The sequence below is a fragment of the Diorhabda sublineata genome, chromosome 5 (assembly GCF_026230105.1).
Source record: "Diorhabda sublineata isolate icDioSubl1.1 chromosome 5, icDioSubl1.1, whole genome shotgun sequence".
Lineage (NCBI taxonomy): Eukaryota > Metazoa > Arthropoda > Insecta > Coleoptera > Chrysomelidae > Diorhabda > Diorhabda sublineata.
The window spans coordinates 32,891,318-32,915,046 of record NC_079478.1 but is presented as its reverse complement, the minus strand read 5'-3'; the positions used below and the strand labels follow the sequence as shown (position 1 = coordinate 32,915,046).

The 23,729-nt window shown below is 31.2% G+C and overlaps 3 protein-coding genes across 3 annotated transcripts; 1 reads left to right on the top strand and 2 right to left on the bottom strand.

The window, feature by feature from the left end:
• Positions 1-257: 257 nt before the first annotated feature.
• LOC130444589 (tyrosine--tRNA ligase, cytoplasmic) lies at positions 258-4,088 on the bottom strand. Its single transcript, XM_056779817.1, has 6 exons — positions 3,484-4,088; positions 3,149-3,427; positions 2,932-3,072; positions 1,778-2,182; positions 1,261-1,543; positions 258-583 (listed from the first exon to the last, which is right to left on the bottom strand). Exons 1-6 carry the CDS (start codon positions 3,710-3,712, stop codon positions 331-333), a joined length of 1,590 nt encoding a protein of 529 aa, XP_056635795.1. The 5' UTR covers positions 3,713-4,088; the 3' UTR covers positions 258-330.
• On the top strand, positions 4,085-13,359 carry LOC130444588 (coatomer subunit beta'). The gene is made up of 8 exons (XM_056779816.1): positions 4,085-4,200; positions 4,255-4,606; positions 4,702-5,346; positions 5,414-5,713; positions 6,109-6,323; positions 7,794-8,896; positions 9,538-9,634; positions 11,890-13,359. Exons 1-8 carry the CDS (start codon positions 4,198-4,200, stop codon positions 11,923-11,925), a joined length of 2,751 nt encoding a protein of 916 aa, XP_056635794.1. The 5' UTR covers positions 4,085-4,197; the 3' UTR covers positions 11,926-13,359.
• An 876-nt stretch (positions 13,360-14,235) lies between these two features.
• Positions 14,236-23,039, bottom strand: LOC130444590 (aladin-like). The gene is made up of 5 exons (XM_056779818.1): positions 22,802-23,039; positions 22,203-22,751; positions 21,894-22,147; positions 17,623-17,985; positions 14,236-14,657 (listed from the first exon to the last, which is right to left on the bottom strand). Exons 1-5 carry the CDS (start codon positions 22,922-22,924, stop codon positions 14,459-14,461), a joined length of 1,488 nt encoding a protein of 495 aa, XP_056635796.1. The 5' UTR covers positions 22,925-23,039; the 3' UTR covers positions 14,236-14,458.
• Positions 23,040-23,729: the final 690 nt, after the last annotated feature.

The following is a 23,729-nucleotide window of genomic DNA, read 5'->3' as shown; positions in this document are numbered from 1 at the left end:
ATGAATAAAAGTCAATATTTTAGAAAAAGGTTTTCCTTTCATGAATCTTGATTAATTCCCACATTTTGTTGTATAGTTGTAAAAAATCGTGACATCCTAGAGATTCGACTCGACTAACTTCGAGTTGAATCAATTCTCGGGGAGATGCAATTTTAAGAACCAATATGCTATATGTTAACCATTTCAAAAATTGTCATAAAGGGTTTCAATTTTATTGGACTAGAGAGGGGGATACAGATTAACATAAAATGAAAATATTTACAATTCAAAGCTTCAATTTTATTGCAAATGCTTATATGAGTAATAAATATATAAAATGCAAAATAAAACTTATTTAATAGGAGCACCAACCATAGTTTTGCTTCTTATTTTATCACCTGTTTTAGTTACCAAGTTATTACCCTGCCATTGTGCTACACATTCCAAATCAACTTTCAAGTCTGCCTGTAGTTTTTCCCATACTTTTTTCTTGGGATTAAGCACTTCATCCGGTTTTCCATCTTCAAAGTTCTCTACAAATACTCGCTCTCCGGGAACAGCATTCTCTGGTGGTATTAGAGTTTCTACTTGTCTAGGTTCTTCTCTGAGAAATGATGTCATTGAATTAATATCACAATATAAAAACCTCTATGTTGTACAAATCATTTTTTGATCAAATTAATTTAATATAGCGATACTGAGTCGTAGATTTGTATTGGACACTAAATAAAAGTACTTTACTATACTAACAAAACCTTTATGTCAAAACCATGGTTCCCAGATTGTTTTTCTGCTTGTATTTGCAAGCAATGAGAAAGAAAACATCCAATTGATGTCGAATCTTTCCAATTAAATCATACACATCGACGACAAATTCGTCGCCCAAAATATTTTTAAAAAACTTATGTTTTATATTTACTGTGCTGTTTTTGCATAAAAGAATTTATATATGCCGTAAAAATATGTATAAAAGTGTGTGTAGCATACATATGTTAATTTTTTTACTTTTGTCTACCACGTTATATTTTTGGACCACTAAATCATAACTTAGGTGGTCCTTTTGGACCACTAAATTTTCATTATTGGTGTGAACTCTACCAATGAAGTATGATTAAAAATTTTAAAAGACATATTTTTTTCTTAAATCTTAGTCTTAGATGTATGCATAAACCGTTATTTTATTTCCTTATGTTCATATTTCATAGTTTTAAATATCGTTTACGTTTTATTTTAAATAATACCCTAGACAGCACAAACTAAATTTTAAATTAAATTACTTACACAGATGCACACAAAACCATTCCTTGAGATTCGATTCCTCTCATCTTGGCAGGTTTCAAATTACACAACACCACAACCATCTTGTCTTGCATTTCTTCAATAGGTATAAAATTAACCAAACCACTTACTATTGTTCTAGGTTTTTCTTCTCCCAAGTCAATTTTTTCTACATACAAACTATCAGCTTCTGGATGTTTTGACACTTCCACAATTTTCCCTATACGTATATCCAGTCTACTAGGAACAATTTCTTCTGATGTCCCGATTTGACCAGTAGTTCCTTCTAAAAAACAAAATTGAACAATAAAGAAATAAAAACATGACATAGTACAAAATAAACCATTGATTTTGAGGTGTTAAACTTTTCTCTGAAAAAGACAATTAGTTATTTATTTGCAATATAATTTTTAGATTTCAGAGACTAATAATTTCATTTTTTTTATGATATTTTAATTAAAATATATATTAAAACTAATTTATAAGGCTTATTAAAAGAACGGCTAATTTGTATACTTACTTTTATTTTGTACGGGGTAAGCTTTCTCTGTTAACTTCTTCAATTCTGGAGAATCAAAAGTTTTTCTAATGGGATCTAATAATCTATTTATATAGATTTCCACTGCTGCTTTCAGATCACCTGGATGCACTATTTCCTTAGCAAAAGCCTGCTCTAATTCATCATATACAGAAAAATTTAGGTCTCCACCGTATTCTGCTTTACGTGAAACAGAAAATTTTTCATCAGGTTTTAACAAAGGAAATAGTACATGTTTGGAAAAAGATAACAAGCCGTTATTTTCAATGTTTCCTGGTTCACAAAAAGCTTTTTTGAGTTTTTTTTTAACATTAGCGGGTGAATCCAGCAAATCAATTTTACTGTCTTCTTCAGAGGACGACATCTTTGTTCCTGTGAGTCCAGGCACTAAAAGCATATGGTTGAAGTTATTTGATAATAATATTGTAATATTGGAAATTATTTGAAAAAAAGATGTGGCCTACAGAGAAAATGTCTAAAATTACATAAATCTTCCAGAAATGTAAATAGGTACTTTAGGGGATGGTTTATCTGACTCCAAAGAATAGGAATCAATCTTGATAAATCTGGTCATCTGACATTCTTTCATTATTACAAGTATTTTCCAAATAAATTTTAACTTTTCAACAGAACAACCATATAGTTGAAAACCCAGACAAAAGGTTTTGACCCAATTTAATTGATCGAGGTGTTACATTGATATTCCCATATACAATTTTCTAATATGTGTAAATAGTTATTTAATATCCACTTAAACATTATGAATGTATGTAATCAACTAAATTCAAATTAAATGATGAGCTGGTAACTTTTACAGTCATCATAAATACCTGGGTATTTTTCAAATTTTTAAACAATCAGGTATTTTACATCATTAGTTATCCATAGTAGTAAGTAGTAAGAAGTAAATTTTTTTTAAATAAATGAATTGTTTGAATAAAATTAATTTATAATATTTCTAATTATATTTGCATATATATTATATTTTATATTGGTCTAGACCTACTAAAGTGGGGCATAGCACGCTGGGAAAGCCTTTCTAGCTTGATTATAGGAGTGTCGCAGTTGAAAAGTTAAATACAAAGAATATTCCTATAATTATCGAATTTAGAAGAAATTTTTAAAATGATACTTACCCATTGGGTTCATAAGGTGGGCTCTTTTCTTGTACCCTAGTTGTGGCAAGTATTTTTCAGCAAGTGTGAAGATTTTTCTTTGATCAACACCACCGAATTGGGCATCAACTTTGAGATACTCTTCATCCAAAGCCTGTAAAACTATAATAACAATTATTTAATAAAATACTAGACATTGTAAATATATATGGAAGAAATTTTGAAGCAAGTAACTCACTAGGGTATAAAAGTCCACTAAGCAGAGGATTGTCTACTTGTTTAACAACCTCAGCTCCAGCTTTTTTCGCATCATGCTCAGTAACTACTGATGTCATTTTATACACATCTAAAGAATATTCCTTTGATAATTCATAGTCTGTTCCTTTTACAAATTTCAATTTATCAAGTGGAACCCCAATAGAATTAAGCATGGCTTTGATACTGTGTTCATAGTACTGAACTCTAAGCTCCAACAAATCCCAAGGTGCTTTCATATTGTCCAAATATGCATGAAGATCTTAAATAATACTTGTTTGTTACACTAAGTTATGCGGTATTTATAAATATACATACCAGCAAATAGTATTGTAACTTCAACACCAGCTCTAAGAAAATCTGCTATTTTGGACATTGGTACAAAATATGCAATGTGTGGTTTACCAGTGGTGGCAGTACCCCAGTAGAGCCGAACATCGCGTTCCTTTAATATTTCTTTGATCCTATCTTCTCCTAAAACTTCTTGAAGATTTCTAGATATGAGATTGTATTTTTCATCTGGTGTTAGCTGTTGTCCTCCTGTCATATTTGATGTTTATTTAAACAGTTTATTGTTTTTCTAGCTATTACTTTTATAATTATTTAAATTAGAGACGAATTACAACATCTGGTAAATTTGTTGCACTTTCAAATGATGTTGGAAGTGACGAGTTAAGGTTAGAAAAGATAACCTCAATTTCTTGCACATTGCATGACAGATATTCGTTTTGCATAGCCAAATTTTAAGCTGTTTATCTCATAATTGAAAAGGTTCTAAAATAAATATTATACTAATATTTTTTTACGGAGTCCTTAAGAAAAATCAATTGCTCTTTACATAAAACCTGGTTAAAATTTGTTATCACATCACAAACGAACGCCTTTGATGAAACACGTAAACTTATTAAAAAAAGAAGAGCCACGTAATAATTTAGGTTATTTTTTTGACAAAACAAGAATGGTGATGTGTTTATAATCGTGTCAAGTTCATATAATTGCTGTTATATTTATTGATAATTATTACACACGAAAATGGTAAATTTAATAAGGAACTGTATGAGCATGTATGATTGTATTTTTAAATTCTAGCCCCTTCGACTAGATATAAAGAGAAAGCTAACAGCTCGTTCTGACCGGGTAAAATGTGTAGATCTCCACCCCACAGAACCCTGGATGCTATGTTCTCTTTACAGTGGGAATATAAATGTTTGGAATATTGAGAATCAGCAACTGGTCAAGACGTTTGAAGTATGTGATTTGCCAGTTAGAGCTGCGAAGTTCGTACCAAGGAAAAATTGGATTATTGGTGGATCTGATGATATGCAAATCAGAGTTTTTAATTACAATACACTAGATCGTGTGCATTCTTTTGAAGCTCATTCTGATTATGTTAGATGTATTGTAGCACATCCAACTCAACCTTATATTTTAACTTGTAGTGGTAAGTAGGTTAATTAATTATTGGCATTAGTAATAGCGAGAAGCAGAATTTTATTTGATGAAAGAATATAATATTGAACATTATTTTTTATGTAGATGATATGCTTATTAAGTTATGGAATTGGGAAAAGGCTTGGGCATGTCAACAAGTTTTTGAGGGCCATACTCATTATGTAATGCAAATTGCCATAAATCCAAAGGATAATAATACATTTGCAAGTGCTTCTTTAGATAGAACATTGAAAGTATGGCAGCTAGGTGCATCAACTGCCAACTTTACCCTTGAAGGACATGAAAAAGGTGTTAACTGTGTAGATTATTATCATGGGGGTGATAAACCATATTTAATATCTGGAGCCGATGATAGATTGGTGAAAATTTGGGATTACCAAAACAAAACTTGTGTTCAAACATTAGAAGGACATGGTCAAAATGTCACTGCTGTATGTTTCCATCCAGAATTGCCAATAGCACTCACAGGAAGTGAAGATGGTACTGTAAGAGCTTGGCATGCCAACACTCATAGATTAGAAAGTAGCTTAAACTATGGTTTTGAAAGAGTTTGGACAATATGTTGTCTGAAAGGATCAAATAATGTAGCATTGGGGTATGACGAAGGTAGTATTTTAGTCAAGGTGGGTAGAGAAGAACCTGCCGTTAGTATGGATGCTAGTGGAGGAAAAATCATTTGGGCCAGACATGCTGAACTTCAGCAAGCCAACCTTAAAGCACTTCCTGAAGGTATGTTGTCTCCTACAAATAATTTTATTGTAATTAAAAAACATTAAATATTATAATTACATTTCAGGTGCTGAAATACGTGATGGTGAACGTCTCCCTGTTTCTGTAAAAGATATGGGTGCCTGCGAAATTTACCCACAGACTATTCAACATAATCCCAATGGTCGTTTTGTAGTTGTGTGTGGAGATGGTGAATACATAATATACACTGCCATGGCTTTGCGTAATAAAGCATTTGGTAGTGCACAAGAATTTGTGTGGGCTCAAGATTCCAGTGAATATGCTATTAGAGAATCTGGGTCCACTATAAGGATCTTTAAAAATTTCAAGGAAAAGAAAAATTTTAAATCAGACTTTGGAGCCGAAGGTAATATAAATAAAAAATGTAACAGTTTGCTCTACAGTTATCTTATTGTTACTTCAAGTAAACCAATTTTTCTATAATTATAATAATTAACTGTTATTTGGCAATGGTATAGTGGGTTATGGTTTTATCTATCAGTACTTGAAATTTATTTGGATGATGGCTTATATTCTACTGTAGGTAGCATTCAAATAAAGTTCCGAAGCATTTTAATTTGAATCTATATGATGGAAGACCAGACTAGACCAACTAATAAGTTCTTTGCTTTCAATCCATTACAAATTCCATCTATAACCATAAGAAGGCTTGGAGCTAGTTGCTAAATATCTCTTGTTTTAAACTGAAAAAAAAAAAAAATCATAAGTTACCAGAAAACTAAATGTTTACAAAAATTTTAGGTATATATGGTGGTTACCTCTTGGGGGTAAAATCAGTATCTGGATTAACTTTCTATGATTGGGAAACTCTTGATTTGGTTCGTAGAATTGAAATCCAACCTAAAGCTGTTTACTGGTCAGATAGCGGGAAACTTGTTTGCTTGGCTACTGAAGACAGTTATTTTATTCTGTCTTATGATGTTGATGAAGTACAGAAGGCCAAGGATAATAACCAGGTTAGTGGATCCAATATATATTAGGGTGCTTCAAAAAAGTTTTTTGTGACTCTTACCTTCTCAAATGTTTCTATTTAATGTAAAGAGAATCCTTACAAAACATGAGCTCTATAGCTCAACTCTAAGGGGTCGCTTTTTCATTTTAGTTTCCCATTCAATTGACACGGTTTTTTTTAATTTGAAATTACACATAATTTATGAAATTTTTTTACGAAAAACTATATTATACTTAAATTTTTAAGTTAAATCTTTAAGCTTTACAAAATTGTAAAACACTTAAATTGTCTTTAAAAGAAAAGTAGTAGCCATAAAAAAATTATTCAATTTTGAAGATTGAGAAAATAGCTTACAATATTTTTTTTACATCATCTGTAAAATATTTACTTCAACTATTAAGCAGTATTGTTTTTGTATGGATCACAAATTTTAAACATGGTTGAGACCACTTATAAAATCTAGATCATATGGTCGTGAAATCATCAGTATTGCAAGCTGTTTTTTAAAATTTCAAAATTCAGTTATTTTTGAAAATAATCTTATACCATACTCAACTTTGAAAATATAGGTTTTTTTGTAAAAAAATTGCATAAATTTTGTATAATTTCAAATGGAAAAAAACTTGTTTTCCATTAATTGAATGAGAAATTAAAAAAAGAAAAGAAAAAAAAGGCCACCCTTTAGAGTTGACCTATGGAGCTCATGATTTTGTGAGGATTTTTCTCACATCAATTAAAAAAATTTGAGGGGATAAGAGTCAGAAAAAAAATTTAACATCCTAATATTTGTACACAATAGATTTATGTATAGTCGTTTACGAGGTTAGTTCAAAAGTTTGTTAACAAATTTTGATTTGTTTAATGTGTTCCATGAAACATATTAGTTGTTCTACTTATATGATAGTCCAACATGTCTATTTGATTGATTCTGATAATTTGATACAATGAAAAAGAGTATCATTTGAAATTGCAACTCAAGCTCACTAAATGGCTCTTTAAGGTTTTAAATAACATAGTGATCATTTTCCAATAGGAAATATCGAACATGGAAATTGTTTCGAAACTACTTTTTGAATTTGTTATATCGCAATAACAAGAGTCAATTTTTTTTTTGATAAAAGCAAACATATTTACTCATTACTCTTGCACTTGGAATATAGTATCAGAGATATTTAATAAATTCATTAAATGAGGAGGAAGTTTCCATAAAAAAAATAATAATAATATATCTTCACATGGAATAAAGAATATCATTGATTTCAATACACTGATTCTTATTAATTTTTATACTTCTTGAAAAGTAAATAACTAGCAAGATTTCTTCATCTTCATCATCTGTAGTATTGTGACTTTTATTTCTATCTTTAATAAATTTAGAACCCTGACAGAATCGAGGCAAAAAAATTTGAGAATGGCTGAACTAAAAGAAATAAGGAACTACGTAATTTGTTCAATATTCTTGTTTATTTTGTAGGTGGCAGATGATGGAGTAGAGTCAGCGTTCAATCTTCTAGGTGAAGTAAATGAATCAGTACGAACAGGTTTATGGGTAGGCGATTGTTTCATTTACACAAATGCTGTTAATCGTATCAATTATTTTGTGGGTGGAGAATTGGTGACTATAGCACATTTAGATCGTCCTTTATATGTATTGGGTTATGTTCCAAAAGATGACAGATTATATCTGGTAGATAAAGAGTTAAGTGTAGTTAGTTACCAACTGCTCCTTTCAGTACTTGAATATCAGACAGCTGTAATGAGAAGGGACTTTCCAACAGCAGACAGAGTATTACCATCAATTCCTAAAGAGCACAGAACAAGAGTAGCACATTTCTTGGAAAAACAAGGTTTTAAACAGCAAGCTTTGGCTGTGAGTACAGATCCTGAACATAGATTTGAACTAGCTGTTGCATTAGAAGATCTTAATACTGCTAGAATTTTAGCACAAGAAGCTAATAATCCACAAAAATGGAGTCAGCTAGGTGAATTAGCGGCGGTTACTAACAATGTAGAGTTAGCTAAAGAATGTATGCAAAAAGCACAAGATTATGGAGGATTGTTACTTCTAGGTACCAGTTCAGGTGATGAACAATTGGTCCGAACATTAGCAGAAACAACACAAGCTGAAGGAAAACACAATTTATCTTTTCTATCTCATTTTTTAGTAGGGGATTTGACCAAATGTCTAGATATCCTCATAAGTACAGGAAGATTGCCAGAAGCAGCATTTTTCGCAAGGTCTTACCTACCAGATAAAATTTCTGAAATAGTGGAACTTTGGAAAGCTCAATTATCAAGTGTAAATCAAAAAGCTGGACAAAGCTTAGCTGATCCTAAAAATTATGAGAATCTTTTCCCTGGTCTTCAAGAAGCTTTAGTAGCTCAGAAATTTATAGAACAAAATAACACAGGATTAGCTCCTGCTTCTATAGCTCCTACAATTACTCCAAATCTCGATAGGAATATTTTAGCAGAGGTAGAGGCACAGTTAAGGAATACTGGAATATCGTCAAATTTGCGAAGTGGAGTACCTGAAGCATTGCCTAGCAGTAATATTGCAGTTTCGTCTTCTATTAAGTGAGTAAAATCACTTTGAATTGATTATTTAATTGTTATTGATCTGTTGATGTGGACCATGTAACCTAAACATCATATATATGAATAAAAAAAGTCTGTTATTATTTTTATTCATTCCATATTTAAATAAAGTTTTTAAACTGTTTGCAACACTTCAGTTAATATTTCATGTAACTTTTATTTTAAGCCATGTATATCTTTGATATTCAGACATATTATATGGGCCTCCAAAAACAATAATTCTGGATTGGATAGATCACATATCAGAGATGATTTCCAAAAAAACATTAAACCTAAAACTCTCTATTTTAATTACTTTTGTTTTGTGGCATAATTTTTTCATGATTTATCACATTTATATTTGTTTCTCTTTATTCAGTGGTTTTATCTGTTTTTTGCGCCTTATTGATCATATATAACTATGCCTTATTCTCTTCAGTTTAGTTTCTGATTGTCAGTGAACGTGATCCAGATTACGAGTGCTATAATTATTTCATTAGATGCTTAATAAAAATTATCATTATTATTATTATAATGAAAAAAAATATACTAGGCAACTAGGCAAAAGTTATGTATTTAATATCTTTAAAAGTTCACTTTTTAAGTTTCCACAACACATTGCAACTTATTATTTGTTTTAGCCCCACTGATAATCAATCGAGTAAAAGTTTATTAGATCAAGATGATGATGATTTAGATTTGGATGACGTCAATATTGACGATAATATCGATACAACGGTAAGTTTTAAATAAAAATAATATATTTAAATAAGTTATGAAAATTATGCCTCTTTGTTCAACGTCAGTTTTTTTTTTGTAAGAAGCAAGCACAAGAAGGTAAACCCTATTAGACTCGAGTAGTTCGAGTACCTGTTGTAGAAGGTGCCTGTGGATATTGGTCTTGAACTTCTATAGGTTGTAGTATTCGGGTGCCTTTGTAGCTGATTTCACAGGCTTGCACCTCTCCAAAGAAAGAAATCTCTATAAATTGACGTTCTGGGCGTCTGTAGACGCTCATGATCTACGTCTGTCTGTCAAATTGCTCTAGGTGAGATTATGTTGGAAGAGCAACTGTCGTGGTAGTATCGGTAAAACAATCAGGTCAGTGACCTTTCTTCTATGCTCTGGATCGCCTATAAGTCGAATTGTTTTCTTCTATATTGACACCAGCATTCTCAGGGTATACTTGGAAGCTTTGGTCTTAAAGAGGGCTTCAAGTTTATGTGGAGATTCTTTAGTCAATTCAGCCACGTGACTATGCCGGGATATATTACTTCCAACCTCAACACCGCAAGCTATCTTGCGGTGATCGTGATAAACCAATTCCAGTCAAGATGGGTGGTAGTTTTCGACCCCATATGCGACCCCACAAGTCTCTTTTGTCACTGTGATTGACCTGTCTTTTCCAGCCAACAGTGAAATTTTGACTTATGAAAGCCTTTGCTCACCGCTTTTATTACAAACCAGAAAGACCTTGATCTATTTTGGCAATTGAAGCAAACATAATTCTAAGGGAACATAAAAAAGATCTTTTAGATGCTTCCATTTGGCCGATCTTTAATCCATCATATACTTTACGTGGTGTAGGTGGATCCTGAGTTTGGATTTCTAGTTCACACGCTGCTGTAAATAGTTTGGGATCCGATGTGGTGGTATTTCATTGGGCGATGGGATTGGGCCACATCTACTACCAACGGCCAAATCTACTACCACATTGTCATGACTTGTGTTGATTCCCAGTATGATAGTTCAGGAATTCGCTATCTTCACTTCTATTTGTAAACTATTTTGCCGAACTATCTTTTGAAAACCCTTTGGTTGAAACTATGTTCCATAACTTGTATTAATAATAGTATAGAAAGTTGCTAACCACTGGACTTTTGTTCAAGAACCCTTTGTTGAAACGACATTTTATATCTTGGTTATAAATAAATCTTGATACATTCATCACATAGCACACAGTGGTGCAAAGGGCACATTTCGGTGCAGTTTACAGGTTTCTATCCTCTTACGCCCTTTTATGAGTTCCATCCAGTATTGTTAAAGATGACTCTCCATTTCCTTCCGTTATTGGTATTTCTGTAGCCTCTTTCCATGTTAAGTTTATCTGTTGCAGTTCTTTCACGGTAGTTTTCCATGTCCCTACAGGTATGCTTATTTTTCTTTTACCTGTTGTTGTCTTGTTATGTTTTTTACTGGTTTCCGTAATATACGACCTCTCAATCTCTATTTTAGCTTCGTAATCATTACGTATATTTTCTTTTCATCAGTTTTTTTATAGGTATCTGTTGGTAAAGGTCCAAATTTTCTGAAACATCTTTCTATTATATTTCCAAGTGTCAGCCCCATATAACAGAGCGGATTTGAGATTGGTCTGAAATAGTCTTAGTTCTGTTTTCGATACATTACCTCATTACCATTCACACTCCAAAATTTATCTGCTTGGGTTATCAATCTGCCGATTAAGATATTTGAAAGTACCTTTTGTTAACCATTTCTAACAACACTTTGAAAGATTAGATTAATGGAGAAGGTCGCAAACAACGGTGTAATTTAATTATATGACTAATCTTTGGTTCTGTTGATGTGAAACATTTGGTGCATATGGAATATTTAGAGATTCAACAAACACCTGGAAATATTTTGAAATGATACCAAATACCCAAATAATGGGTATTTTTGATTTCCAAAAATATTCGTAGACAATTCCAAGCAAATTAATTATTATTAATTATTATTATTATTATTAATTACATATTAACTATGTAAATATTAAATTTTAATAACTAATTACATTGTTTTTCTAGCATAGAATTTTTTATTTCATTAAATCTTATAAACGTAAGATGACAAATTTTACTTTATTATTTGCAAATCTGCTCTTGTTAAATCATTGTTCGAGTTGTTTATATGAAGCTTGGTGCTTGAGAGACAATTCTTACTTGTTTTTTAGATTATAGATGTAATAATTTATGTTAAATTTTTTGTTACAGGATATCAATATTGATGACGATTTACTGAGTGATTGAAATAATTTTGCTAATACATACCTTAGTATTAAACTGTAAATTCTTCATTCCTATTATTAAGAAAATGAATTATATGTAAGATTTCAATGTTTTATTAATATTTAAAGAAAAAATATATAAAATTTTGTGTAAAACACAGAATCGAATGACGAGTGTCCTACAAAATGCAGAAAACTTTTGTTAAAAGTAATTCCCCCCCCCTTAAACACATTCAAAATTGTACACATTGGTGGAATATAATGTTGCATGCAATTTCTTGCACGTTGTTTGATAATATGCAATGCTCTTGTATCATGGCTGCTAAAAAATAAAAAAGTATTTTTTCTGTATTGTATTGTTACGGAATAGTTTGTGTTCGCTGGGTCACAAATATGTTGACTGACGAATACTAAAATTTGGTGAATCGTTGCAGCCCTCTTGAAAAGATTGTTGAATATGATCTGGCAGATCAAAACAACAATTAAACAATGGATGCACCGATATTCTCTAAAGACACTGGCGATCATATGCTCTGTCATGTTATCAATATCAGGAACCATAAGATTTTAGCAAAAATTTGTGAAATTAAGAGCTTGGAACGATCAAATATTAATTTTGAGATCTCGATCATTCTAATGCCTCATTTCTATTTTTAAATTGCTGATACTACTCGCAAATAGTCTTAAATTATTACAATATCACGATAAAAAATTTGAAGGTTTGTTTCTTTGTATAGTTTCTAGTACATTACAAATACTTTGATTGAATGAAATTGACAAAGTCGAATGCATGCAATTTATACTATTCCAATATATGTAGCAAGCTTTAAATAATTCTTGAGCTATTGAAAGATTCAACATTCTTCTGCCACTACTTATCAAATTTGTACACAATAAAAGAGATTTTGTAAGACATTCCACTAAATAAGTATGGAAATGGTGAAAGCTGGAGTATTAGTAACAAATATGATCATACAATTACATCATGTAAATTGATTTACCGAAAATCTAGAAAATTATACTGAAGGATAGATACAGCACACATACCTAGATCTAAAAGTGATGTAAGGCGCAATTTTACCTTAAACGCTAGTTTAAACTACGTATAACGACATGTTTTATACATGGTGTTTACCGACAAACTTAGGTTTTAACGTTACCGGCGATCTGGGGGTAGTTTAAACTTTAGTCAAACATTAAACTGAGAATTTCAACTTAGCTTTTTTAAGTTGTTCACGTTTGTACGATATGTACGGTTTTGAGTAGTTTTGGTCTCGCTAAAATGACTGAAGATATACATTTCGTATTTGATGAACTCTACATGATATTTACCAAATGCAGTACTACCCCATCATCAGAGTTATATGGCCCTCTATTTGTATTTTGTTCATATAAATTTCTTGAACAATTAAAATTTAAAACTAACCAAGCGAATATTTTCTTTTGGAAAGGTTGGTTATATTTCCGCGAGGATGACAACTGACAAAAAAATATGAGTTCAATTGTTACCTGCAAAATAAAGTAACTTTGCTTATTCTTGGTTTAAACTAGAATTCCATCTATAGTTTAAACTTCAGTTTAATCTCCAATTTTATTTCAACTTGTCACATGATGACAGATTATTGCTGGCCTAGCAAATATGATAAAATTGCACAGTCAACTGGATTTACTGAGAATCTGGAAAATTATAGTAAGGGACAAATACATTACTTTCAGCAGGATCTAAGAAAGGTGTCATTGAAAGGGTAAACATGGTGGCAGATTACTGCTAGTCTATCAAATATGATAAATATAGACAACTGAATGGTTTTAATGAAAAGCTGGAGAATTATAGTGAAGGATGAATAAGACCTTTTACTATGATCTAAAAGTGATGTAAGAAAGGTGTCAGTAAAGAGGGTCACATGATGACATATTACTGCTAGTCTAGCAAAAATGATAAAATTCCACAATCAACAGAGTTTATTTATCGAAAATCTAGAAAATTAGAGTGAAGGATAGATACAGCACTTTCACCAGGATCGAAAAATAATGTTAGAAAGATGTCAGCAAAGAGGGACCATCCCATGGTGACATATTACTGATGGTTAAGCAAAAATGATAAAATTCTATAACCAACCGAGTTTATTTACTGAAAAGCTGGGAAATTAGAGGGACAGATGCAACACTTTCATCAGTATCAAAAAGTGATGTAAGATAGATGTCAGTGAGGAGGGACTGTCACATGGTGATGTATTACTGCTGGTCTGCTAAAAGGTTTTTTCCTGGATGTTGAGATTTTGGTAAACTCATTTGTATATTAATTAAATATTAAAACAACTAATAATAATAATTTTATTCAAGATATTTTTATTTAAGAATATTTTTTGAAATATATGAAAATTAAGATTAAAATAAATAGGGGTCAATCTTCCAAAGCCAAGCATTGTTTCTAAAATTGTTGGCCGATGTTGTTATGTTGACCAATTTCATTTTGTAATTTTCACAATTGATATTACATGTTCTTTTGATTCACTCTATGCATTTTTAGTCTTTGCAGTATTTTTGTTATCCATTCAAAAAATGGACGCATTACATGAATTTAAAGTGGAAGATATAAAACTGTTTTCGGTAGATGGTAAATCTGTATAAATAACCGGAAAATATTGAATTCTTCCACTTGACCATCCTATAGATAAACATGCTCCTGCTTCAAAGTCTTGAAGAAAGTTAATAGTACTCGGTTTTTCTTCGGGTAAGCCATTTATTAGAGAACTGAAAACAAGAAAAATGATAAATTTAACTTGTATATAATGAAAAATGTTATGATTTAAGTAAAAGTAAACCAATTTTCCAACACAAATTTTTTCCAATCCATTTAATTTTCTTCTTTCATTGTTAACATGTTCATTACACTTATTAATACTTAAAAATTGAACACTTTATTTTTCCACCCCATTTTAATTGAATTGTGTTGTCTTAGATAAACTACATAGATACAGATGTTTATAACTCGAAGAGGTGGTACATGCATTCAAAACCATATTTCAGAGCTATTATCTTTTGATCAGAAGAAGTGGTTTCATCTAATAAAATAAAAGGCAATGAAAATATTTTTATATTAGATACAGTTTAGTCAAAATGTTATTTACCACCACATATAGTAAAAACTTTAATCCAATAATATCCTTTTGAGATTTTGTTATAAAAAGGGAGATATTTATTTCACCTACAAACCACTTTAAATATGCCTCTTTTTCAGTGTCTATAGTGAAATATTTTCCTAATACTCTATTTTGTAAGGCTGATAATGGATGTTTCATCTTGTATTTGTATTTATTATTTGCTGCATTGGACAAGTAAAAGTCTACCTGTGAACTTTTTGTGAACAAGAATCTTCATGTAATGCAAGTATGCATGCAGCATGTAATTATTTACAAGTTTTAATGAAATCAATGAGTATTTCAATGCATTGTAATTAGGCCTTCCATTACGTAATTATTGGTAATCGCTCAAAATAGTCAACCAATAAAAAGCATTATATGTACCAGTTATACAGGTATAATCTATACCTAATATATTATAATATAAACTACATCGAAACTATACAAACGGGGGATTTCCCGCAGTTTATCTTATCGTTTGTTAAATTTTGAAAACTTCTGGTAGAGCAATGGAAAGGTTACACACTCACATGCGTTCCAAACATATCGGAGAGAGCAGGAGTCGTAAAGGCCGAGTACATCAACGACTAATAGTAGTGTAATTCAATGACGAAAATGTATGAATGTACCTTCACGAAAGAAAATTAAACTCACTGATTATTTTCAAATATGGAGGTTCTATTGACCAGAATGGCTGCATTGGATGGAATACCATTGATATTAGAAGATCTGGGACACAAAACACAAAAACAAATTGAAAATTATGGAGTCTGAAAATAAAAGATTTACAATCACGTTTGATGAGTGGACGTCTACTCATAATAAAAAGTATAAGAATATAAATATTCACAATATTGATGTGGCCAAATATAAAAATTTAGGACTTGTATGGATTTAGAAATAAATTCCAGCTGCAGTAGGCACTCAATTATTACAGCAGTATTTGAATGACTTCTGTCTGGAAGACAACATAATTGCTTTCATAACAGATCAGGTGTAATGGTCAAAATGTGTAGAAATTTTGACAGCCACCACCAATTGTGTTTGGCTCATGAGATACAACTAGCGGTCCCGGAAGTTTTATATAAAACCCAATATATCCAGAACCTGAAGTGCAATTTTCTGCCTTTTAGTCAAGAAGGCATCTAATGTAGTTTGCGTTTTTTTTGCATTTTGTTAGAAGTTGTTGATAAGTGGATGAAGCATCTGTAACACCCAGTCTTACTTTTGAACTCCTGTTAAAATTTGGATCATATTCAACAATTTGGTCCAAAATTTCAGTTATATCGATCCTCCTTTTTACAAACACCATCGAAAGTTCTTTTTGTTCCTCTTCGAAATCGGTACTATCAATAATTTTGTTTTCTTCTTGCTCAGTTAATTCCTCATCATTAGAAAGACTAGTTGCTGTTTCCTGAACTATTCGACGTATTCCACATTACATCATCTAAACCAGTTTGTATTGCTAATTTCGCTATTTCATCTATATCGATAGTGTCCAATGTCTTCGCTCTTATTTAAATCTGTCCAAATGTTCTCCCATACTCCTTTCAAAGATTTTTCTGTTATCTTATTCCAAGAAACGTTTATGTTGTCTACAGCATTTATGATACTGTAGTTTTTTACAAAATTCTCTTATTGATTGCTTCTCTTCTCTGTCTTGTTTTTTCAAACATCTACTTAATTGTTCAATGCAAGTAATAAGCCTTAAAATTGAATATAGTGCCTTGGTCAATTGGTTGGATTAAGGCAGTTGTGTTAGGCGGCAAGAAAACCACTAATAAATTTGTGGAATGGTTTGGAGCTTTAGCAACTAATAGTAGTGCTCTTTGTTCAAGTTTTTTAATTTCTGGATAATGTTCAACAGACAGGCAGAAATGTTCAGTGAACCAATCCTAGAAAATTTTCGTAGTTATCCATGATTTAGATATGCCTTTCATCGCTCTAGGGTTCTTGGAGTAGTAAACTACCAGTGGTTTTAATTTGAAATATCTGCTAGCATAACCACCCAGTAGAAGTGATAAGTGATCTATGGCAGCATTAAATCTTCTTCATAGGAAAGAAATGTTCGTTTTGGCATTCTTTTCCAAAACAGATCTGTTACATCAACATTAAAAACCAATTCTGGAGTATTTCCTTATTCAATTATTGTTTTTAATGTTGCTGGGAATTCAGCAGCTGCTTTTGTTTCACCATTTGCTGCTTCTCCTGTAATATTTATATTATGAAGATTATTTTGATGTTTAAATCTATTAAACAATCGTCGACTAGCAATGAAAGTTTCTCTCATGTCACTTGCCTCAGCCTGAATGTAATTAGAAAATTTTTTTAGCTTTTTCCATTATGACAGATTGGCTTAATGGCATATTAAGTTCAATTTCGTTGTCAATCCATAAACACAGTCGTATTTCCATGTTATTTTTAGAACAGTTAATTCTAGTTGCAGAGCTTTATTGTTAAGAATTGTTATTATTGTTGAAGTTGCCTAATACACTAGCGTTGCGTACAATTTCAGGGAATCCCCGGGTTGAATAAAATAGTTAAATAAAAATATGTCAACCATAATATATTCTTACCTAGCTATAAGTTGCAATCCTTGTTGTCGAACTATATTAAAAACAGCTATACAATCTGTGTCTTGAAACATAACAGCCAACAATTTTCCTTTAGGATCACTTTCCATGCACTGAACTAATCCTCCAACAATAACACCATCTATATCAACCTTACTTATGTCAAATATAGGAAGAGCTTGATTGGACGATGTGTCAGAGTCAGAAGTGAATATTAAATCATGTTTCACAATCACTCCATATATTATCGTTTCTGTATCGGTAGCAAATAAAAGTGTGGTACCACAATTTGACCAACAGGCTGATTGGACTCTACCATTTAATACCGTCCATCTTTCACATTCCCAATTTCGACAATCCCAAACTCTAAAAAATAATAAGATAAATAATTATTGACATGGTTGTCATAAGAAGATGCTGGCAACTTATATCCCACAGTCAAGTTCCCTGAACCAGCTTCTCTAGGCATTCTTTTTATAATTGTAAAAATAAATATTTTTAAAAAGTTATCTCAAGCTACCAAAATTATTATTCAAATGAAAATATAGTGTCTGGTCATGTACGGTCGTCCAGAATAATTTTTACAATCTTTGAAAGGGGTGGATTGAGGACCTTATTTTTTAAAATGCAATGGGGTATTGATGAAGGAATTTATAGAAATACACAACAATTTTTAAATGCACTATCAGATCTAGGGTTTCATATACATGATTTCATATCATCTTGAAATACGAGGGTGATTAAAAAGTATTGTGAATGACTAATGTTGCATCTAGTTGGGAAAGTTATAAAGAAGTTCAAGAAATTTTAAAATAAGCCTATAAGGACTACTAATGGAAAGGGCGCCCTTCGACTTAAAAACAGAAGATACTATACAAGCACTGGAACGTTTGAGAAAAAACATGTTAAGAGACTTAAAAATGAGCCAATGGCTTTCATTTTCTTCATGACCACTCGGTGTACTACAAATCTCTTCTAATTAATGAGTTTTTGGTTTCCAATCACGGATTCAACTTTATAAGTGAATGGCTAGCCAATGACAGAATTCTGAGGCAGATCAATTGTAAATTACATTTTAACTTTGTTTTGGATAAAAATTCATTGTATTTCTTTGTCACATTTCAAATATAAAGAAATTAATTCACACCTGAATATATTACTTTGTTAGAACTTCATAATCACCTTTCTAAAAAGTGGAAAAATAGATAGTGAGTAAGTAAGTTGAATTGGTTGTCAGTTATAATTCAGGAAAGGAAATTATAGCACAGCTCTAGGAAAATTCCTTTTTTAACAAAAATGACTTCAGGAAAAACCTAATTATTCATAGGATGTAATTGACTACTAAAAATCATAGAATCAGAATTTAATAAATGCTGCATATTGAAAAATCATCATATACATAAATATATTATGCAAATATACAATTTCACATGTTTATCTCGGCAAACAAAAGTTTACGGATTGTCGAAATCTTGTAATGGTAAAATGCCTATCCTGTAAGTCCCCTAATGTAAAATTTACTACTCCTGATAATTTTTTTTTATCTAATTAAATAGAAATGTGAAAGGTCACCCATTCTATCATACAATTCCAAAACACAGATCTAATAAATATAGGTTCATTGCAATAAATTAAGAATTCATTGTTTTGGTGTTATTCGTCTTGTAGAGTATTGATTTCTCTGTTATTTTTTGTAAAAATTAAAAGTCGTTTAATATGAAAGTATTTTTAAAAAAGTTGAAAGTGTCTTGAAAAACATTTCTATATACAATATGCAAAAATTTTCAGTCTCTCTTTCATGGCAAAGGTTTGTAATTATTTCAGCAGTGGATTTACCATCAAAATAATAGAATTTCAAGTACCTATTTTGAAGAAAAGATGATATATTAGTGTATATAAAGAATATACTAGAGAAATGAAAAAAAATGTAACCAAAAAGAAAAAGAAGTTATTGGAATGGCTGCGAGTTAACACGTTTCTCTTTGTCTTGAAAACTACCTCTCATCTGAAACAATTTTAATAAAATCAAATTTTGGATCATTAGAAGTCTGTCTTTGTTACTGCAAGAACAGAATTTAGAAAACATTTATCCAAACGAGACTTGTATAAAATTACAAAGTATCCGCGCGCACAACCGAAAATAACAAAAAGTATCTGCAAGCTGTAAAAAAAATATTAAAAAATAAAGATGATGATTTAATATCTGGAAGAATACAAAAAAGTTAGTAATAATAATAAAATCGTTTCATATAGATTTTAATTCATGAAATGAATAGGCGAATTTAATTTCAACAGTTTATTCTCTGATTTTGATATTATCCAATTTTTAATGTTGTGGCCACATCGCAAGAAATGCTAGTCAGTACTTTTGTGTTGTTTAACGAAACATTTTGACATGGACTCTAACACAGCACTGACACATTTGGTTGGCAGTCCTTCATTGACCGAAATCATCATTGAATAATGAGCAGTTTCATCACTTATTGGTCTGCTTTTATTGTTGCGATATTCATACTGATATTTGCAAACTGATTCTCAACGGACAGGAGTATTGAAGCAACACATATCCACTGAAGAATTAGTTCAATATTTTGATGTGATCCTTTACTTGATAAAAGTATTTTAATAATATCAATACTAGATAAAAGTTTAAATTAATTTTCATATGCGTAGTTATTTCTTCCAATTTATGAAGAAATGTCCTATATTGGAACTGCAGCAGATCAATATCAACATCTTTCAACACAAACACAAGCTTTCTGTTTGAAAATGTGAATTTCATTATGTGACATGCAGCTGTGAGTGCTTACTTTAAGTTTTAATTTGACTGATAATGATTTGATATCAGTTATATTTCTAACATTTTCAAACAAAACAATATCATTTGCAGAGAAGACATTTTCATCAAAATCTTTTGCCATGAGAGATGAATGATCTTTAAGTTCTTTTTCAATTGCTGCTTGCACTATCTATATCATGACTTTGCTTTTTTGATTTGCTTCGTGTAAAATTAATAAAATCTTCAGGTTCTAAATTAAAGATGGGAACATTTTGGTACTGACCTAAATTTTCCATTAAACTTTTATCCTTATGGTAATATGCCCAAAAACACTTTACTTGATTCTCTATGTTCTCTCGATTCTCTGGTGTTGTACCATGATTTATGCAAGTACAGATGTTTCTATCCAATATAAAAGACTTATGATTTTAAATGATGAATGAGGAAGTATAGTTAATTTTTGCAAAATATTTATAATTTTGCTAAATTATTCATATAAGTCACATAGTCCACATAGCCTTTAGCAAAATTGAATATTTTTAATTTTGTTTATTTGAACATTTGCATTAACTGCCTCCTGTTACTCGGTAGAAGTTGCAAAAGTAAGAGATTCTAGTTGTTTTTTTTTCCAAGACTGTTATAATTCTTTTATAATCATTTCTGAAATTTTCATAAACTCTTTTAACATAGTTTGCATTTTGCATTTTTAAAATCCTTATTTGTATTTTCACAATAATCAGCCATGGCATCATATAAATTTTCATATTCTTTTCTACATTCTTCTCATATTCCAAAATATTATCTAATTTAGTGGAAATAGAATACCCAGAACTGTTTGATACAATCATCTCTTGCTAATCTACAGTAGCAACTTCATTATTACTGGTATTTAAAAAAATATTACTGGTTTCTGACTCTTCAGATTTGTTTTCAATATAGCAACTTCATTATTACTGGTATTTAGAGAAATATGACCGGTTTCCAACTCTTTAGATTTGTTTTTAGTAAAGGTCTCGAGCTCATCAATATTATTTTGTGGTTTTATAAAAGCAGCAATAAATGTTTTAGTATCCTATTATCATGCTTTCTTCTAAGTACAAAATTACAGTGCATACTGTAATACCTACAAATTATTATTGTTAAACTGTGAGTGTAATATAAATGTATCAACATTACTAATTGTCAAAATAATCAAGGATCTTACAGAAAAACAGTTTTAAAATTATAAAGTTGAAATTTTTTTTAGTAAAAACTGTAATTTGAATAATTGTGAACGAATTTCAAAGAGCAAAAGATGAATAGATGAATTATTTTTCTTCATTGGTTCTAATTCATTGGTTTGGGCTTTGTTTGCGGAAAGTTTTTTTATTAAGTGTGTTGAGGACATCATCCTCATCATTATCCTAATAAATGAATGAATGAATTGTATATATGTCAAGTAGTTAAAAATGTTCGATTAGTTTGGAAATATTTTAAATGATAATATAACACTTACCTAAATACAAGACTATTTGTGCAGGTCAAAAGTTTTTCCCCAGTGGGAGACCATTTTATTAGAATATTTCCTGAGCCTCCAGATCTCTTCAAAATACTAGTTTTTCCTAATTCTACATCCCAAATATATATTGTCCTGTCACATGCTGCTACAGTAGCTAATTTATCACCTTTAGGAGACCATGCCATACTCATAACAGGTCTGTGATCTTCCCTTTGCAATACAGTTGCATTACTTATCGAGGGTCTGGTAATCTAAACAAATCAACAGCAATGAATAGTATAGTTTCAATGATAAAAATCAACTTACCAGAGAGTTAGGATCAATATTCCATACGATTATCCCGTTTTCATGTGCCACTGCAATTTCTGTATTTGACATTGGTCTCCATGCGACACAAGTAATATGTTTCTGGAGTTTATATTTTAACAATGGAGAAACTGAATTGGAATCATTACTGAAAATTCTCACACTGTCATCACAAGTAACTATTGCCACTTTGATGCAATAAGGATGCCAAGAAATATATCTGATCGTAGTATTAAGCCAATTCCTGGTTTGTGTATAGTTACCTATTAAACTAGGGCCACTGTATCTTAAATTTGGATTAATTAATAACCTAACTTTCCTAATATATTTTAATAATGCTAATATTGCTTTGGAAGATTTAGATATAAATAATTGATTGTGAGAAGCTGCTGTATGCAGTGCTTCAATATAACCCTGTTCATAATAAACTTGAGTTAGTTGTTTGAGAAAAGAAACATCTACAGGTAAGAACAGAGCTTTCCCTTCGTCACCCGACGTTGTTGGATGCAATAAGTCTCTGGTAATGTGAATTTTAGGATGATGCTCTAACTACAATCAGTGTATATTAATAATTGTAAAAAAATCGTTTTATAACTTACTGTATTCGTTAACGCGTTCAAATTGGCGATATCGAAATTTGTGTAAAATACTCTACCGTTTATTTGGCATAGAGAGATTTGTCCATCTAGAGGAAGCTCGAAGTCTTGAAGTGTTCTCATCATTTTTATAAAATATTAAAAATATCCTATCACACATACAAAAGTAAACGATTAACAATGTCAATTTCAAATTTCGAGGTTATGTGCCTAATGGTGCATTCTACTAAGCACTCGCGACAAACCATAGAGATATTAATTTAATATCTCTTTGCGACAAACATGATGGTGCGTCACAAGAATGCTTCAAAAGTACTTATAATACCCCATACCGCATCAAATAATGAAATAGATTCTCATGGTTGCGAGAGTTTGAAATTTCCGTTAATCTTTTCAACGCTCGTAGTTGCTATGTGCTAGTTGTCCAAAAACAGTATTTCAGGCGCCGTGAACGCTTAGTGGAATGTACCCTAAATTGTCATCTGTGTACATTTCTTCTATGACCCATGTATCCGTTTTCCGCTAAATAAAATTACAATATTCTCCTTGCACTTTTAGGTTTTTCAAAATATTTCCCACAATAAATATTCGTGGTCATCACATTATAGCCCTTTTCTGTTTATACCAACCAATAAAACAAAAATATTGAAGATATATTAAAAAGTTAGGTTAGAAACGGCCGATATTAGAAAAAGTTGTTGTACAAAACATAATTATACCGACGGGTATAAATAATGTATAGAAGGGAGGGATTATAGGAAGCTAAGTGGAACGCCAGTAAGGGGGGTAACCGACTTTGAACTATAGGAGCAGTCAGTGAGATATGACTATCAGAGATGCAATAGTAGCATTGGCTACACCAAGAATGAGTTTTGGACCTATTGGTGAGTTCGACGATCCCAGGGTGACGGGTGAGTACGCTTCGTAGTTG

Excerpts from the sequence above, each read along its gene's own strand:
- LOC130444589 (XM_056779817.1), bottom strand. The coding sequence starts at position 3,712 with ATGACAGGAGGACAACAGCTAACACCAGATGAAAAATACAATCTCATA. Across the intron at positions 3,428-3,483 it reads AGTTACAATACTATTTGCTG|ATCTTCATGCATATTTGGAC; the intron begins GTATGTATATTT and ends GTATTATTTAAG. Across the intron at positions 1,544-1,777 it reads TTACCCCGTACAAAATAAAA|AAGGAACTACTGGTCAAATC; the intron begins GTAAGTATACAA and ends TTTGTTTTTTAG.
- LOC130444588 (XM_056779816.1), top strand. Across the intron at positions 5,714-6,108 it reads ATCAGACTTTGGAGCCGAAG|GTATATATGGTGGTTACCTC; the intron begins GTAATATAAATA and ends CAAAAATTTTAG. Across the intron at positions 8,897-9,537 it reads GCAGTTTCGTCTTCTATTAA|CCCCACTGATAATCAATCGA; the intron begins GTGAGTAAAATC and ends TATTTGTTTTAG.
- LOC130444590 (XM_056779818.1), bottom strand. The coding sequence starts at position 22,924 with ATGATGAGAACACTTCAAGACTTCGAGCTTCCTCTAGATGGACAAATC. Across the intron at positions 17,986-21,893 it reads ACAAATAGTCTTGTATTTAG|AGTTTGGGATTGTCGAAATT; the intron begins GTAAGTGTTATA and ends ATTATTTTTTAG. Across the intron at positions 14,658-17,622 it reads GGATTGCAACTTATAGCTAG|TTCTCTAATAAATGGCTTAC; the intron begins GTAAGAATATAT and ends TCTTGTTTTCAG.